The following is a 17,517-nucleotide window of genomic DNA, read 5'->3' on the forward strand; positions in this document are numbered from 1 at the left end:
TAATAGAAAGAGTGTAGTGCACTAATAGAAAGAGTGCAGTGCACTAATATAACGAGTGTAGTGCACCAATATAACGAGTGCAGTGCACTAATATAACGAGTGTGGTGCACCAATATAACGAGTGTAGTGCACCAATATAACGAGTGTAGTGCGCTAATATAACGAGTGTAGTGCACTAATATAACGAGTGTAGTGCGCTAATATAACGAGTGTAGTGCTCTAATATAACGAGTGTAGTGCACCAATATAACGAGTGCAGTGCGCTAATATAACGAGTGTAGTGCTCTAATATAACGAGTGTAGTGCTCTAATATAACGAGTGTAGTGCACCAATATAACGAGTGTAGTGCGCTAATATAACGAGTGTAGTGCTCTAATATAACGAGTGTAGTGCACCAATATAACGAGTGTAGTGCGCTAATATAACGAGTGTAGTGCGCCAACATAACGAGTGTAATGCGCTAATATAACGAGTGTAGTGCGCTAATATAATGAGTGCAGTGCACTAATAGAAAGAGTGTAGTGCACTAATATAACGAGTGTAGTGCACCAATATAACGAGTGTAGTGCACTAATAGAAAGAGTGCAGTGCACTAATAGAAAGAGTGTAGTGCACTAATAGAAAGAGTGCAGTGCACTAATAGAAAGAGTGCAGTGCACTAATATAATGAGTGTCGTGCACTAACAGAAAGAGTGTAGTGCACTAATAGAAAGAGTGTAGTGCACTAATAGAAAGAGTGTAGTGCACTAATAGAAAGAGTGCAGTGCACTAATATAACGAGTGTAGTGCACTAATAGAAAGAGTGTAGTGCACTAATAGAAAGTGTGTAGTGCACTAATAGAAAGAGTGCAGTGCACTAATATAACGAGTGTAGTGCACTAATAGAAAGAGTGTAGTGCACAAATAGAAAGAGTGCAGTGCACTAATATAACGAGTGCAGTGCACTAATGGAAAGAGTGTAGTGCACTAATAGAAAGAGTGTAGTGCACTAATATAACGAGTGTAGTGCACTAATAGAAAGAGTGTAGTGCACAAATAGAAAGAGTGCAGTGCACTAATATAACGAGTGTAGTGCACTAATAGAAAGAGTGTAGTGCACTAATAGAAAGAGTGTAGTGCACTAATATAACGAGTGTAGTGCACTAATAGAAAGAGTGTAGTGCACTAATAGAAAGAGTGTAGTGCACTAATAGAAAGAGTGCAGTGCACTCATATAACGAGTGTAGTGCACTAATAGAAAGAGTGTAGTGCACTAATAGAAAGAGTGTAGTGCACTAATATAACGAGTGTAGTGCACTAATAGAAAGAGTGTAGTGCACTAATAGAAAGAGTGCAGTGCACTAATATAACGAGTGCAGTGCACTAATATAACGAGTGTAGTGCACTAATAGAAAGAGTGTAGTGCACTAATAGAAAGAGTGCAGTGCACTAATAGAAACAGTGTAGTGCACTAATAGAACGAGTGTAGTGCACTAATAGAAAGAGTGTAGTGCGCTAATATAACGAGTGTAGTGCGCTAATATAACGAGTGTAGTGCGCTAATATAACGAGTGTAGTGCGCTAATATAACGAGTGTAGTGCGCTAATGTAACGAGTGTCATGCGCTAATATAACGAGTGTAGTGCACTAATATAACGAGTGTAGTGCGCTAATATAACGAGTGTAGTGCGCTAATATAACGAGTGTAGCGCACTAATATAACGAGTGTAGAGCACCAATATAACGAGTGTAGTGCACTAATAGAAAGAGTGTAGTGCGCTAATATAATGAGTGCAGTGCACCAATATAACGAGTGTAGTGTGCTAATATAACGAGTGTAGTGCGCTAATATAACGAGTGTAGTGCACTAATAGAAAGAGTGTAGTGCACCAATATAACGAGTGTAGTGCACTAATAGAAAGAGTGTAGTGCTCTAATATAACGAGTGTAGTGCGCTAATATAACGAGTGTCGTGCGCTAATGGAAAGAGTGTAGTGCACCAATATAACGAGTGTAGTGCACTAATAGAAAGAGTGTAGTGCACTAATAGAAAGAGTGTAGTGCTCTAATATAACGAGTGAAGTGCGCTAATATAACGAGTGTAGTGCGCTAATAGAAAGAGTGTAGTGCACCAATATAACGAGTGTAGTGCACTAATAGAAAGAGTGCAGTGCACTAATATAACGAGTGTAGTGCGCTAATATAACGAGTGTAGTGCACCAATATAACGAGTGTAGTGCACCAATATAACGAGTGTAGTGCGCTAATATAACGAGTGTAGCGCACTAATATAACGAGTGTAGAGCACCAATATAACGAGTGTAGTGCACTAATAGAAAGAGTGTAGTGCACTAATAGAAAGAGTGTAGTGCGCTAATATAATGAGTGCAGTGCACCAATATAACGAGTGTAGTGCACTAATAGAAAGAGTGTAGTGCTCTAATATAACGAGTGTAGTGCGCTAATATAACGAGTGTAGTGCGCTAATAGAAAGAGTGTAGTGCACCAATATAACGAGTGTAGTGCACTAATAGAAAGAGTGTAGTGCACTAATAGAAAGAGTGTCGTGCTCTAATATAACGAGTGTAGTGCGCTAATATAACGAGTGTAGTGCGCTAATAGAAAGAGTGTAGTGCACCAATATAACGAGTGTAGTGCACTAATAGAAAGAGTGCAGTGCACTAATATAACGAGTGCAGTGCACCAATATAACGAGTGTAGTGCGCCAATATAACGAGTGTAGTGCGCCAATATAACGAGTGTAGTGCGCTAATATAACGAGTGTAGCGCACTAATATAACGAGTGTAGAGCACCAATATAACGAGTGTAATGCGCTAATAGAAAGAGTGTAGTGCGCTAATATAATGAGTGTAGTGCACTAATAGAAAGAGTGCAGTGCTCTAATATAACGAGTGTAGTGCGCTAATATAACGAGTGTAGTGCGCTAATAGAAAGAGTGTAGTGCACTAATAGAAAGAGTGTAGTGCACCAATATAACGAGTGTAGTGCACCAATAGAAAGAGTGCAGTGCACTAATATAACGAGTGCAGTGCGCTAATATAACGAGTGCAGTGCGCTAATATAACGAGTGTAGTGCACTAATATAACGAGTGTAGAGCACCAATATAACGAGTGTAGAGCACCAATATAACGAGTGTAGTGCGCTAATAGAAAGAGTGTAGTGCGCTAATATAACGAGTGTAGTGCACCAATATAACGAGTGTAGTGCGCTAATAGAAAGAGTGTAGTGCGCTAATATAACGAGTGTAGTGCGCTAATATAACGAGTGTAGAGCACCAATATAACGAGTGTAGTGCGCTAATAGAAAGAGTGTAGTGCGCTAATATAACGAGTGTAGTGCACCAATATAACGAGTGTAGTGCGCTAATAGAAAGAGTGTAGTGCGCTAATATAACGAGTGTAGTGCGCTAATATAACGAGTGTAGTGCGCGAATAGAAAGAGTGTAGTGCGCTAATATAACGAGTGCAGTGCGCCAATATAACGAGTGCAGTGCGCCAATATAACGAGTGCAGTGCGCCAATATAACGAGTGCAGTGCGCCAATATAACGAGTGCAGTGCACTAATAGAAAGAGTGTAGTGCTCTAATATAACGAGTGTAGTGCACTAATATAACGAGTGTAGTGCTCTAATAGAAAGAGTGTAGTGCACCAATATAACGAGTGTAGTGCACCAATAGAAAGAGTGCAGTGCACCAATATAACGAGTGCAGTGCGCCAATATAACGAGTGTAGTGCACTAATAGAAAGAGTGTAGTGCACTAATAGAAAGAGTGTAGTGCACTAATAGAAAGAGTGTAGTGCACTAATAGAAAGAGTGTAGTGCACTAATAGAAAGAGTGTAGTGCACTCATAGAAAGAGTGTAGTGCACTAATAGAAAGAGTGTAGTGCACTAATAGAAAGAGTGTAGTGCGCTAATATAACGAGTGTAGTGCGCTAATAGAAAGAGTGTAGTGCACCAATATAACGAGTGCAGTGCACCAATAGAAAGAGTGCAGTGCACCAATATAACGAGTGCAGTGCGCCAATATAACGAGTGTAGCGCACTAATATAACGAGTGTAGAGCACCAATATAACGAGTGTAGTGCACTAATAGAAAGAGTGTAGTGCACCAATATAACGAGTGTAGTGCGCTAATAGAAAGAGTGTAGTGCACTAATAGAAAGAGTGTAGTGCACTAATATAACGAGTGTAGTGCACTAATAGAAAGAGTGTAGTGCACTAATAGAAAGAGTGTAGTGCACTAATAGAAAGAGTGTAGTGCACTAATAGAAAGAGTGTAGTGCACTAATAGAAAGAGTGTGGTGCACTAATAGAAAGAGTGTAGTGCACTAATAGAAAGAGTGTAGTGCACCAATATAACGAGTGCAGTGCACTAATAGAAAGAGTGTAGTGCTGTTCTCTGTGTTTCTGTGCTGTTCTCTGTGTTTCTCTGCTGTTCTCTGTGTTTCTGTGCTGTTCTCTGTGTTTCTGTGCTGTTCTCTGTGTTTCTGTGCTGTTCTCTGTGTTTCTGTGCTGTTCTCTGTGTTTCTGTGCTGTTCTCTGTGTTTCTGTGCTGTTCAGTGTGTTTCTGTGCGGTTCAGTGTGTTTCTGTGCTGTTCTCTGTGTTTCTGTGCTGTTCTCTGTGTTTCTGTGCTGTTCTCTGTGTTTCTGTGCTGTTCAGTGTGTTTCTGTGCTGTTCAGTGTGTTTCTGTGCTGTTCTCTGTGTTTCTGTGCTGTTCAGTGTGTTTCTGTGCTGTTCTCTGTGTTTCTGTGCTGTTCTCTGTGTTTCTGTGCTGTTCTCTGTGTTTCTGTGCTGTTCTCTGTGTTTCTGTGCTGTTCTCTGTGTTTCTGTGCTGTTCTCTGTGTTTCTGTGCTGTTCAGTGTGTTTCTGTGCGGTTCAGTGTGTTTCTGTGCTGTTCAGAGTGTTTCTGTGCTGTTCAGAGTGTTTCTGTGCTGTTCAGAGTGTTTCTGTGCTGTTCTCTGTGTTTCTGTGCGGTTCAGTGTGTTTCTGTGCTGTTCTCTGTGTTTCTGTGCTGTTCTCTGTGTTTCTGTGCTGTTCAGTGTGTTTCTGTGCTGTTCAGTGTGTTTCTGTGCTGTTCAGTGCGTTTCTGTGCTGTTCTCTGTGTTTCTGTGCTGTTCAGTGTGTTTCTGTGCTGTTCAGTGTGTTTCTGTGCTGTTCTCTGTGTTTCTGTGCTGTTCGCTGTGTTTCATAAGAACATAAGAACATAAGAAATTGGAGCAGGAGTAGGCCAATCGGCCCCTCGAGCCTGCTCCGCCATTCAACAAGATCATGGCTGATCTGATCCCAACCACAAATCTAAAGAACACAATAAGTCGGAGCAGGACCCGGCCACATAGCCCCTGGGCCCTCTCCGCCACCCACAGGGCATTGACCGATCCGAACTCAGCTTCATGTCCAATTTCCTGCCCGCTCCCCATAACCCCTAATTCCCTTTACTTCTAGGAAACTGTCTATTTCTGTTTTAAATTTATCTAATGATGTAGCTTCCACAGCTTCCTGGGGCAGCAAATTCCACAGACCTACCACCCTCTGAGTGAAGAAGTTTCTCCTCATCTCAGTTTTGAAAGAGCAGCCCCTTATTCTAAGATTATGCCCCCTAGTTCTAGTTTCACCCATCTTTGGGAACATCCTTACTGCATCCACCCGATCAAGACCCTTCACAATCTTATATGTTTCAATAAGATCGCCTCTCATTCTTCTGAACTCCAATGAGTAGAGTCCCAATCTACTCAACCTCTCCTCATATGTCCGCCCCCTCATCCCCGGGATTAACCGAGTGAACCTTCTTTGTACTGCCTCGAGAGCAAGTATGTCTTTTCTTAAGTATGGAGACCAAAACTGTATGCAGTATTCCAGGTGCGGTCTCACCAATACCTTATATAACTGCAGCAATACCTCCTTGTTTTTATATTCTATCCCCCGAGCAATAAAAGCCAACATTCCGTTGGCTTTCTTGATCACCTGCTGCACCTGCATACCAACTTTTTGATTTTCTTGCACTAGGACCCCCAGATCCCTTTGTACTGCAGTACTTTCCAGTCTCTCGCCATTAAGAAAATAACTTGCTCTCTGATTTTTCCTGCCAAAGTGCATAACCTCACATTTTCCAATATTATATTGCATCTGCCAAATCTCCGCCCACTCACCCAGCCTGTCTATATCCCCTTGCAGGTTTTTTATGACCTCCTCACTCTCTACTTTCCCTCCCATCTTTGTATCATCTGCAAATTTTGATATGTTGCACTCGGTCCCCTCCTCCAAATCGTTAATATAGATTGTAAAGAGTTGGGGACCCAGCACCGACCCCTGTGGAACACCACTGGTTACTGGTTGCCAGTCCGAAAATGAACCATTTATCCCAACTCTCTGCTTCCTGTTTGATAACCAATCCTCCACCCATGCCAGAATATTACCCCCAATCCCGTGATTTTTTATCTTAAGTAATAATGTTTTATGTGGCACCTTGTCGAATGCCTTCTGGAAGTCTAAATACACTACGTCCACTGGTTCCCCTTTATCCACCCTATACGTTATATCCTCGAAGAACTCAAGCAAATTTGTCAGACATGACTTCCCCTTCATAAAGCCATGCTGACTTTGTCCTATTAAATTATGCTTATCTAAATGTTCCGTTACTGTCTCCTTAATAATAGACTCCAAAATTTTACCCACCACAGATGTTAAGCTAACTGGCCTATAATTTCCAGCCTTCTGCCTACTACCCTTTTTAAATAACGGTGTTACATTAGCAGTTTTCCAATCTGCCGGGACCTCTCCTGAGTCCAGGGAATTTTGGAAAACTATCACCAAAGCATCCACAATCCCTACTGCCACTTCCCTCAAGACCCTAGGATGGAAGCCATCAGGTCCAGGGGATTTATCCGCCTTGAGTCCCATTATTTTACTGAGTACCATCTCTTGAGTGATTTTAATCGTATTAAGCTCCTCCCCCCCTATAGCCCCCTATTTGTCCAGTGTTGGGATATTCTTAGTGTCCTCTACTGTAAAGACTGAAACAAAATATTTGTTCAGCATTTTTGCCATCTCCATGTTTCCCACCATTAATTTCCCGGTCTCATCCTCTAAGGGACCTATGTTTGCCTTAGCCACCCTTTTTCTTTTTATATAACTATAGAAACTCTTGCTATCTGTTTTTATATTTTTTGCTAATTTCTTTTCATAATCTAACTTCCCTTTCTTAATCAATCCTTTAGTTACTTTTTGCTGTCTTTTGAAGAATTCCCAATCTTCTATCTTCCCACTAAGTTTGGCTACCTTATATGTCCTTGTTTTTAGTCGGATACTATCCTTGATTTCTTTACTTAGCCACGGGTGGCTGTCATTTCTTTTACACCCTTTTTTCCTCAGTGGAATATATTTATTTTGAAAGTTGTAAAATAACTCCCTAAATGAACACCACTGCTCATGTACCGTCTTACCCTTTAATCTATTTTCCCAGTCCACTTTAATCAATTCCGCTCTCATACCATCATAGTCTCCTTTATTCAAGCTCAGTACGCTTGTTTGAGAATCAACCTTCTCACCCTCTAATTGGATATGGAATTCAACCATGTTGTGGTCGCTCGTTCCAAGGGGATCCTTAACTAGGACATTATTAATTAATCCTGACTCATTACACAGGACCAGGTCCAAGGTTGCCTGCCCCCTTGTAGGATCAGTTACATACTGCTCAAGAAATCCATCCCTGATGCACTCAATGAACTCGTCCTCAAGGCTGCTCTGCCCAATTTGATTTGTCCAGTTAATATGATAATTAAAATCCCCCATAATTATGGCTGTTCCCTTATTACATGCCCCGACTATTTCCTGATTAATACTTCTTCCAGCAGAGTTGCAACTATTAGGAGGCCTATATACTACGCCCACTAATGTTTTTTTCCCCTTATTATTCCTTATCTCCACCCAAACTGTTTCATTATCTTGATGCTTTGTCCCAATATCATTTCTCTGTATTACAGTGATTCCTTCCTTTATTAACATAGCCACCCCACCTCCCCTTCCTTCCTGCCTGTCCTTCCTGATTGTTAAATACCCTGGCATATTTAATTCCCAGTCGTTGTCACCCTGCAGCCATGTTTCTGTAATGGCCACAAGATCATACCCATACGTAGTTATTTGTGCCGTTAACTCGTCCATTTTATTACGAATGCTACGTGCATTCAGATAAAGAACTTTCAAATCTGTTTTGTGACGCTTCGTTCCTGCTTTTTCCTTTTTTAACACTTTACCTATTACTCCATACCTTCTGTCCCTTCCTGTTACGCTTTCCTCTCTCTCCCTGCTCAGGTTCCCAACCCCCTGCCACTTTAGTTTAAACCCTCCCCAACAGCACTAGCAAACACTCCTCCTAGGACAGCGGTCCCGGCCCTGCCCAGGTGCAGACCGTCCGGTTTGTACTGGTCCCACCTCCCCCAGAACCGTTTCCAGTGTCCCAGGAATTTGAATCCCTCCCCCTTGCACCATTCCTCTAGCCACGTATTCATTTGAAATATCCTCCTATTTCTACTCTGACTAGCACGTGGCACTGGCAGCAATCCTGAGATTACTACCTTTGAGGTCCTATTTTTTAATTTACCTCCTAACTCCCTATATTCTGCTTTTAGGACCTCATCCCCTTTTTTACCTATATCGTTGGTGCCTATGTGCACCACGACAGCTGGCTGTTCGCCCTCCCCCTCCAAAATGTCCTGTAGCCGCTCCGAGACATCCTTGATCCTTGCACCAGGGAGGCAACACACCATCCTGGAGTCTCGGTTGCGGCCGCAGAAACGCCTGTCTATTCCCCTTACAATTGAGTCCCCTATCACTATAGCTCTGCCACTCTTTTTCCTCCCAGCCTGTGCAGCAGAGCTACCCGTGGTGCCAGGAAGTTGGCTGCTGCTGCCTTCCCCTGATAAGTCATCCCCCCCAACAGCATCCAAAGTGGCATATCTGTTTGAGAGGGGGATGGACACAGGGGACCCCTGCACTACCTGCCTGCATTTCTTACTCTTCCTGGTGGTCACCCATTCACTTCCTGCCTGTATACCCTTTACCTGCGGTGTGACCAACTCGCTAAACGTGCTATCCACGAGTTTCTCTGCATCGCGGATGCTCCACAGTGAGTCCACCCGCAGCTCCAGCTCCGAGATACGATCGGTCAGTAGCTGCAGGTGGACACACTTCCCGCACACATGGTCGGCAGGGACACTGGTAGTGTCCATGACTTCCCACATCTTGCAGGAGGAGCATATCACGGGTGCGAGGTCTGCTGCCATGACTTGCCTTAGCTGAGTTACCCCTTTTAAATTACGTTGAAATTAGAAAATGTTAACTATACTAGGGACCTAGGTTCACTAAAAAAAAACACTATCTGCTATAAAACCTGCAGATCTTCCCTTTCTTATTACTTTACTTACAGTAAAATGGTAGAAATACTCACCTGAACCTACTCACCAATCAGCTGCCTCCCCTGTGCCGCGTCACTTTCTGACTGGTGACGTCACCCCGAACTGCCGCTGGTCTCAGAGTCTCGCTCTCAGAGTAAGCTCTGGTCTCACTCTCTCCACACTGTTTATATCCCCGCTCTGGTCTCGCTCTCTCCCGCCGCTCACCGCTCTCAGGTCCACTACCGCTCTGCAAGAAAAGCAAGGCAAAGCAGCACCTCCTTCCCCCAACTCCCACACTTACCGAACTCTCAGCACACTGTGTAATATCCGCACACCGTGCAGTTCGCACTGACAGGCCCCTGTATTTCTACAGTTGAGACTCAGATGAGTCAGGCCTGCCCCACCTTCAGGGACCAATTGAATCTAGCTAACCAATTAACTTGCTACAGCAGCTCTCTGCTGAAGCCTGACAGAAACTTAGAAATTTAAACTTTTAAATTGACCTTAAACAGTTGAAGCAATATGCACTAGATTTAAAGAGATTAACCCTTCAACTCCCACACGTACCGAACTCTCAGCACACTGTGTAATATCCGCACACCGTTTCTGTGCTGTTCAGTGTGTTTCTGTGCTGTTCTCTGTGTTTCTGTGCTGTTCAGTGTGTTTCTGTGCTGTTCTGTGTGTTTCTGTGCTGTTCAGTGTGTTTCTGTGCTGTTCTCTGTGTTTCTGTGCTGTTCTCTGTGTTTCTGTGCTGTTCTCTGTGTTTCTGTGCTGTTCTCTGTGTTTCTGTGCTGTTCAGTGTGTTTCTGTGCTGTTCTCTGTGTTTCTGTGCTGTTCAGTGTGTTTCTGTGCTGTTCTCTGTGTTTCTGTGCTGTTCAGTGTGTTTCTGTGCGGTTCAGTGTGTGTCTGTGCTATTCTCTGTGTTTCTGTGCTGTTCAGTGTGTTTCTGTGCTGTTCTCTGTGTTTCTGTGCTGTTCTCTGTGTTTCTGTGCTGTTCAGTGTGTTTCTGTGCTGTTCCCTGTGTTTCTGTGCTGTTCTCTGTGTTTCTGTGTTGTTCAGTGTGTTTCTGTGCTGTTCTCTGTGTTTCTGTGCTGTTCTCTGTGTTTCTGTGCTGTTCTCTGTGTTTCTGTGCTGTCCTCTGTGTTTCTGTGCTGTTCTCTGTGTTTCTGTGCTGTTCAGTGTGTTTCTGTGCTGTTCTCTGTGTTTCTGTGCTGTTCAGTGTGTTTCTGTGCTGTTCAGTGTGTTTCTGTGCTGTTCAGTGTGTTTCTGTGCTGTTCTCTGTGTTTCTGTGCTGTTCAGTGTGTTTCTGTGCTGTTCAGTGTGTGTCTGTGCTGTTCTCTGTGTTTCTGTGCTGTTCAGTGTGTTTCTGTGCTGTTCAGTGTGTTTCTGTGCTGTTCTCTGTGTTTCTGTGCTGTTCAGTGTGTTTCTGTGCTGTTCAGTGTGTTTCTGTGCTGTTCTCTGTGTTTCTGTGCTGTTCAGTGTGTTTCTGTTCTGTTCAGTGTGTTTCTGTGCTGTTCTCTGTGTTTCTGTGCTGTTCAGTGTGTTTCTGTGCTGTTCTCTGTGTTTCTGTGCTGTTCTCTGTGTTTCTGTGCTGTTCAGTGTGTTTCTGTGCTGTTCAGTGTGTTTCTGTGCTGTTCTCTGTGTTTCTGTGCTGTTCTCTGTGTTTCTGTGCTGTTCTCTGTGTTTCTGTGCTGTTCTCTGTGTTTCTGTGCTGTTCAGTGTGTTTCTGTGCTGTTCAGTGTGTTTCTGTGCTGTTCTCTGTGTTTCTGTGCTGTTCAGTGTGTTTCTGTGCTGTTCAGTGTGTTTCTGTGCTGTTCTCTGTGTTTCTGTGCTGTTCTCTGTGTTTCTGTGCTGTTCAGTGTGTTTCTGTGCTGTTCTCTGTGTTTCTGTGCTGTTCAGTGTGTTTCTGTGCTGTTCAGTGTGTTTCTGTGCTGTTCTCTGTGTTTCTGTGCTGTTCAGTGTGTTTCTGTTCTGTTCAGTGTGTTTCTGTGCTGTTCTCTGTGTTTCTGTGCTGTTCAGTGTGTTTCTGTGCTGTTCAGTGTGTTTCTGTGCTGTTCTCTGTGTTTCTGTGCTGTTCAGTCTGTTTCTGTGCTGTTCAGTGTGTTTCTGTGCTGTTCTCTGTGTTTCTGTGCTGTTCTCTGTGTTTCTGTGCTGTTCTCTGTGTTTCTGTGCTGTTCAGTGTGTTTCTGTGCTGTTCAATGTGTTTCTGTGCTGTTCAGTGTGTTTCTGTGCTGTTCAGTGTGTTTCTGTGCTGTTCTCTGTGTTTCTGTGCTGTTCTCTGTGTTTCTGTGCTGTTCTCTGTGTTTCTGTGCTGTTCAGTGTGTTTCTGTGCTGTTCTCTGTGTTTCTGTGCTGTTCAGTGTGTTTCTGTGCTGTTCAGTGTGTTTCTGTGCTGTTCTCTGTGTTTCTGTGCTGTTCAGTGTGTTTCTGTGCTGTTCAGTGTGAAATGCCAGATTTCTGTTTTATTTGGACGTTCCCTGGTGCCAAGGGTATGATTCTTTTCTGCAATTTGAAGTCAGTCTCTAACGGGAAGGATACGATATTCTTGGAGATTTGGTGACGCTCCGTAATGTGATTTGGTGACGCTCCGTAATGTGGTTTGGAGACGCTCCCTAATGTGGTTTGGAGACGCTCCCTAATGTGGTTTGGAGACGCTCCCTAATGTGGTTTGGAGACGCTCCCTAATGTGGTTTGGAGACGCTCCCTAATGTGGTTTGGAGACGCTCCCTAATGTGGTTTGGAGACGCTCCCTAATTGGGTTTGGAGACGCTCCCTAATGTGGTTTGGAGACGCTCCCTAATGTGGTTTGGAGACGCTCCCTAATGTGGTTTGGTGACGCTCCCTAATGTGGTTTGGAGACGCTCCCTAATGTGGTTTGGAGACGCTCCCTAATGTGGTTTGGAGACGCTCCCTAATGTGGTTTGGAGACGCTCCCTAATGTGGTTTGGAGACGCTCCCTAATGTGGTTTGGAGACGCTCCCTGGCCGTGACAGACTCAGACGTGTCGGAGCGAAGTGGGATCGAACTCCTCGGGAAAGTGAGAGAGAAATCCCGGGGTGGAGGAGAGAGAAAGAGAAGGAGAGAGAGGGGAGGGAGAGACAGAGGGAGAGTGAGGGAGGGAGAGAAATACAGACAGAGAGAAATAGAGCGACACAAAAATACACAGAAATCGCACACGTACAAGGCGGGAAAAGAAAGTGACAGAAAAGAGAGAGTGAGAGAGGGGAGTGAGGGAGAGAGGGGAGTGAGGGAGGGAGAGAGGGAGGGAGGGGAGTGAGAGGGGGAGAGAGGGGAGTGAGGGAGGGGAGAGAGGGAGGGAGTGAGTGAGAGGAGGGAGAGTGTGAGGTAGAGAGAGTGAGGGAGGAGAGGGGGAGAGAAAGAGAGGGAGAGGAGGGAGAGAGGGAGGGGAGTGAAGGAGCGAGAGAGTGAGGGAGGGAGGGAGTGAGTGAGGAGTGAGGGAGTGAGGGAGGGAGGGAGTGAGTGAGGAGTGAGGGAGGGTGGCGGAGGGTGGGAGCCGGGCTGGGTCTGGGGTCTGGGGTGTGGGGCGGCGGGTCCCCGATGGGCGGGCGGGGGTCCGGGGAGGGTGCGCCCTGAGCCGGCTGCTGATGGAGGTTTCCTGGCCCTATGTGGCCCTGGAGCTGCTGATGGCCGTGCTCGCCACCCTGGGCAATCTGCTCGTCTGCTGGGCCGTCTCCGCCAACAGGAGGCTCCGCACGGCCACCAACTATTTCCTGGTCTCTTTGGCCGTCGCTGATATCGCGGTCGGGTCGTTCGCCATCCCCACCGCCATCATCATCAGCATCGGATTCTCCACCCACTTCCTCCGCTGTCTCTTCCTCGTCTGCTTCGTCCTCGTCCCGACCCAAAGCTCCATCTTCAGCCTGTTGGCCGTGGCCATCGACCGCTACCTGACGATCAGCATCCACCTCAGGTAGGAACGGGTTAAAGGGAGGAGAGAGGAGGTGAAACGGGACAGACCCGGGACACTGGCACTAACACTAACACTGGCACTGGCAGTAACACTGGCACTGACACTAACACTGGCACTGGCAGTAACACTGGCACTGACACTAACACTGGCACTGGCAGTAACACTGACACTGACACTGGCAGTAACACTGGCACTGGCAGTAACACTGGCACTGACACTAACACTGGCACTGGCAGTAACACTGGCACTGACACTAACACTGGCACTGGCAGTAACACTGGCACTGACACTAACACTGGCACTGACACTAACACTGGCACTGGCAGTAACACTGGCACTGACACTAACACTGGCACTGGCAGTAACACTGGCACTGACACTAACACTGGCACTGGCAGTAACACTGGCACTGACACTAACACTGGCACTAACACTGACACTGGCAGTAACACTGGCACTGACACTAACACTGGCACTGACAGTAACACTGGCACTGACACTAACACTGACACTAACACTGACACTGGCAGTAACACTGGCACTGACACTAACACTGGCACTGACAGTAACACTGGCACTGACACTAACACTGGCACTGACACTAACACTGGCACTGGCAGTAACACTGGCACTGGCAGTAACACTGGCACTGACACTAACACTGGCACTGGCAGTAACACTGGCACTGACACTAACACTGGCACTGGCAGTAACACTGGCACTGACACTAACACTGGCACTGACACTAACACTGGCACTGACAGTAACACTGGCACTGACACTAACACTGGCACTGACAGTAACACTGACACTGGCAGTAACACTAACACTGGCACTGGCAGTAACACTGACACTGGCACTGACACTAACACTGGCACTGACAGTAACACTGACACTGGCAGTAACACTAACACTGGCACTGACACTAACACTGGCACTGGCAGTAACACTGGCACTAACACTGGCACTGGCACTGGCAGTAACACTGGCACTGACACTAACACTGGCACTGGCAGTAACACTGGCACTGACACTAACACTGGCACTGACAGTAACACTGGCACTGACACTAACACTGGCACTGACAGTAACACTGACACTGGCAGTAACACTAACACTGGCACTGGCAGTAACACTGACACTGGCAGTAACACTGGCACTGACACTAACACTGGCACTGGCACTAACACTGGCACTGGCAGTAACACTGGCACTGACAGTAACACTGGCACTGACACTAACACTGGCACTGACAGTAACACTGGCACTGACACTAACACTGGCACTGGAACTGGCAGTAACACTGGCACTGACAGTAACACTGGCACTGGCACTGACAGTAACACTGGCACTGACACAAACACTGGCACTGACACTAACACTGGCACTGGCAGTAACACTGACACTGGAACTGGCAGTAACACTGGCACTGGCAGTAACACTGACACTGACAGTAGCACTGGCACTGGCAGTAACACTGGCACTGACACTGACAGTAACACTGGCACTGACACAAACACTGACACTGACACTAACACAGGCTGATTTATTCTCACTCTGGGTGAAACCTTTCTGAGCACCCGGACAGTGGAGAAACTTCAGAATCTACAACTTTGAGTTTGTGTCAAAATGAAAGTGTTGAAAAGACAGGACGGAGAATCATTTGGGGAGTTGAAATGTTGGATCCCGCCTGTATGGTGAACCGTCCTTCCTTCCCCGGAGACTGTGTGTTTCCGCACTGGCCCTTTCATAGAATCTTGCAGCACAGGAGCAGGCCTTTCGGCCCATCGTGCCTGTGCCAGCTCTTTGAAAGAGCTCTCCAATCAGTTCCATTCCCCCGATCTTTCCCCATGGCCCTGTAAATTTTTCCTATTCAACTATTTATCCAATTCCCTTTTGAAAGTTATTATTGAATCTGTTTCCACCGCCCTTTCAGGCAGCGCGTTCCAGATCATCACAACTCGCTGCTTAAAACAATGTTTCCTCATCTCCCCTCTGGTTCTTTTGCCCATTACCTTAATTCTGAGTCCTCCGGTTATCGACCCTTCTGCCACTGGAAACAGTTTTTCCCCATCCACTCGATGAAAACCGTTCATGATTTTGAACACCTCAATTAAATCTCCCCCTTAACCTTCTCTGCTCTAAGGAGAACAATCCCAGCTTCTCCAGTCTCTCCACATAACTAAAGTCCCTCATCCCTGGAATCATTCTAGTAAATCTTTTCTGCACCCTCTCTAAGGCCTTCACATCCTTCCCAAATGTGATGCCCAGAACTGGATACAATACTCCAGCTGAGACCTATGGTGGAGGGCAAATTATTGGAAACAATTCTGAGGGACAGTATTAATCGTCATCTAGGAAGGCACGGATTAATCAAGGACAGTCAGCATGGATTTGTTAAGGGGAGGTCATGTCTGATTAACTTGATTGAATTTTTTGAGGAGGTAACAAGGAGGGTCGATGAGGGTAGCGGGTTTGATGTAATTTACACGGATTTTAGCAAGGCTTTTGACAAGGTCCCACATGGCAGATTGGTCAGAAATGTAAAAGCCCATTGGATCCAGAATTGGATCAGTGGCAGGAAGCAAAGGCTAATGGTCAACAGGTGCTTTTGTGACTGGAAGGCTGTTTCCAGTGGGGTTCCGCAGGGCTCAGTACCAGGTCCCTTGCTTTTTGTGGTATATATTAATGATTTAGACCTAAATGTAAGGGGCATGATTAAGAAGTTTGCAGATGATACAAAAATTGGCCGTGTGGTTGATAGTGAGGAGGAAAGCTGTGGACTGCAGGAAGATATCAATGGACTGGTCAGGTGGGCAGAAAAGTGGCAAATGGAATTCAATCCAGAGAAGTCTATGTACATTCCCACGATGGGGAAAGGTAGGGCAACTAAAGCCAGAGCTCCCTGGATGACAAAAGAGATAGAGAGTAAGATGAAATGGGAAAAAAGTGGCGTATGACAGATGTCAGGTTGATAACACAAGTGAGAAGCAGGCAGAATGTAGAAAGTTCAGAGGGGAAGTGAAAAAGGAAATAAAAGGGGCAAAGAGAGAGTATGAGAATAGACTGGCGGCCAACATAAAAGGGAATCCAAAAGTCTTCTATAGGCTGTAAACAGTAAACGGGTAGTAAGAGGAGGGGTGGGACAATCAGGGACCATAAAGGAGATCAACTCATGGAGGCAGAGGTGATGGCCGAGGTACTAAACGAGTACTTTGCATCTGTCTTTATCAAGGAAGAAGATGCTGCCAGAGTCTTAGTAAAGGAAGATATAGTTGAGATACTGGATGGGCTAAAAATTGATAAAGAGGAGATACTAGAAAGGCTGGCTGTATTTAAAGTAGATAAGTCACCCGGTCCGGATGGGATGCATCCTAGATTGCTGTAATAATCTTCCAAACAGCCGTAGATACGGGGGTGGTGCCAGAGGACTGGAGAATTGCAAATGTTACACCCTTGTTCAAAAAAGGGTGTAAGGATAAACCCAGCAACTACAGGCCAGTCAGTTTAACCTCAGGGGTGGGGAAACTTTTAGAAACGATAAACTGGAACAGAATTAATTAACAGTCACTTGGACGAGTGTGGATTGATTAGGGAAAGCCAGCATGGATTTGTTAAAGGCAAATCGTGTTTAACTAACATGAGTTTTTTGATGAGGTAACAGGGAGAGTAGATGAGGGCAATGCAGTTGATGTGGTGTATACGGACTTTCAAAAGGCGTTTGATAAAGTGCCACATAATAGGCTTGTCATCAAGATTGCGGCCCATGGAATAAAAGGGGCAGTAACAGCATGGATACAGAATTGGCTAAGAGACAGGAAACAGAGAGTAGTGATGAACGGTTGTTTTTCGGACTGGAGGGAGGTGTACAGTGATGTTCCCCAGGGGTCGGTGCTGGGACCACTGCTTTTCTTGATATATATTAATGACTTAGACTTGGGTGTACAGGACATCATCATCATCATTGCCATCACCAACACCATCATCACCACCAACACCATAACCAACACAATCACCTGCACCATCACCTACACTATCACCATCACCAACACAATCGCCGTCACCATCACCATAATCAACACCATCAACATCGCCATTGCCAACACCATCATCATCACCATTGCCATCATCACCATCGCCAACACCATCGCCAACACCATCGCCAACACCAAAAGTATCACCATCATCGACA

General features: G+C 45.4%; 1 protein-coding gene across 1 annotated transcript in view; it reads left to right on the forward strand.

The window, feature by feature from the left end:
- Nucleotides 1–12,961: 12,961 nt before the first annotated feature.
- Nucleotides 12,962–17,517, forward strand: part of adora2b (adenosine A2b receptor) — a 44,883-nt gene continuing 40,327 nt past the window's right edge. The window contains exon 1 of the mRNA XM_068008586.1: nt 12,962–13,325. Coding sequence (XP_067864687.1) covers nt 13,000–13,325 — 326 coding nt within the window. The 5' untranslated portion in view covers nt 12,962–12,999. The remainder of the gene's footprint in view (nt 13,326–17,517) is intronic.

Source organism: Heptranchias perlo, chromosome 28, assembly GCF_035084215.1.
Source record: "Heptranchias perlo isolate sHepPer1 chromosome 28, sHepPer1.hap1, whole genome shotgun sequence".
NCBI classification, from domain to species: Eukaryota; Metazoa; Chordata; class Chondrichthyes; order Hexanchiformes; family Hexanchidae; genus Heptranchias; species Heptranchias perlo.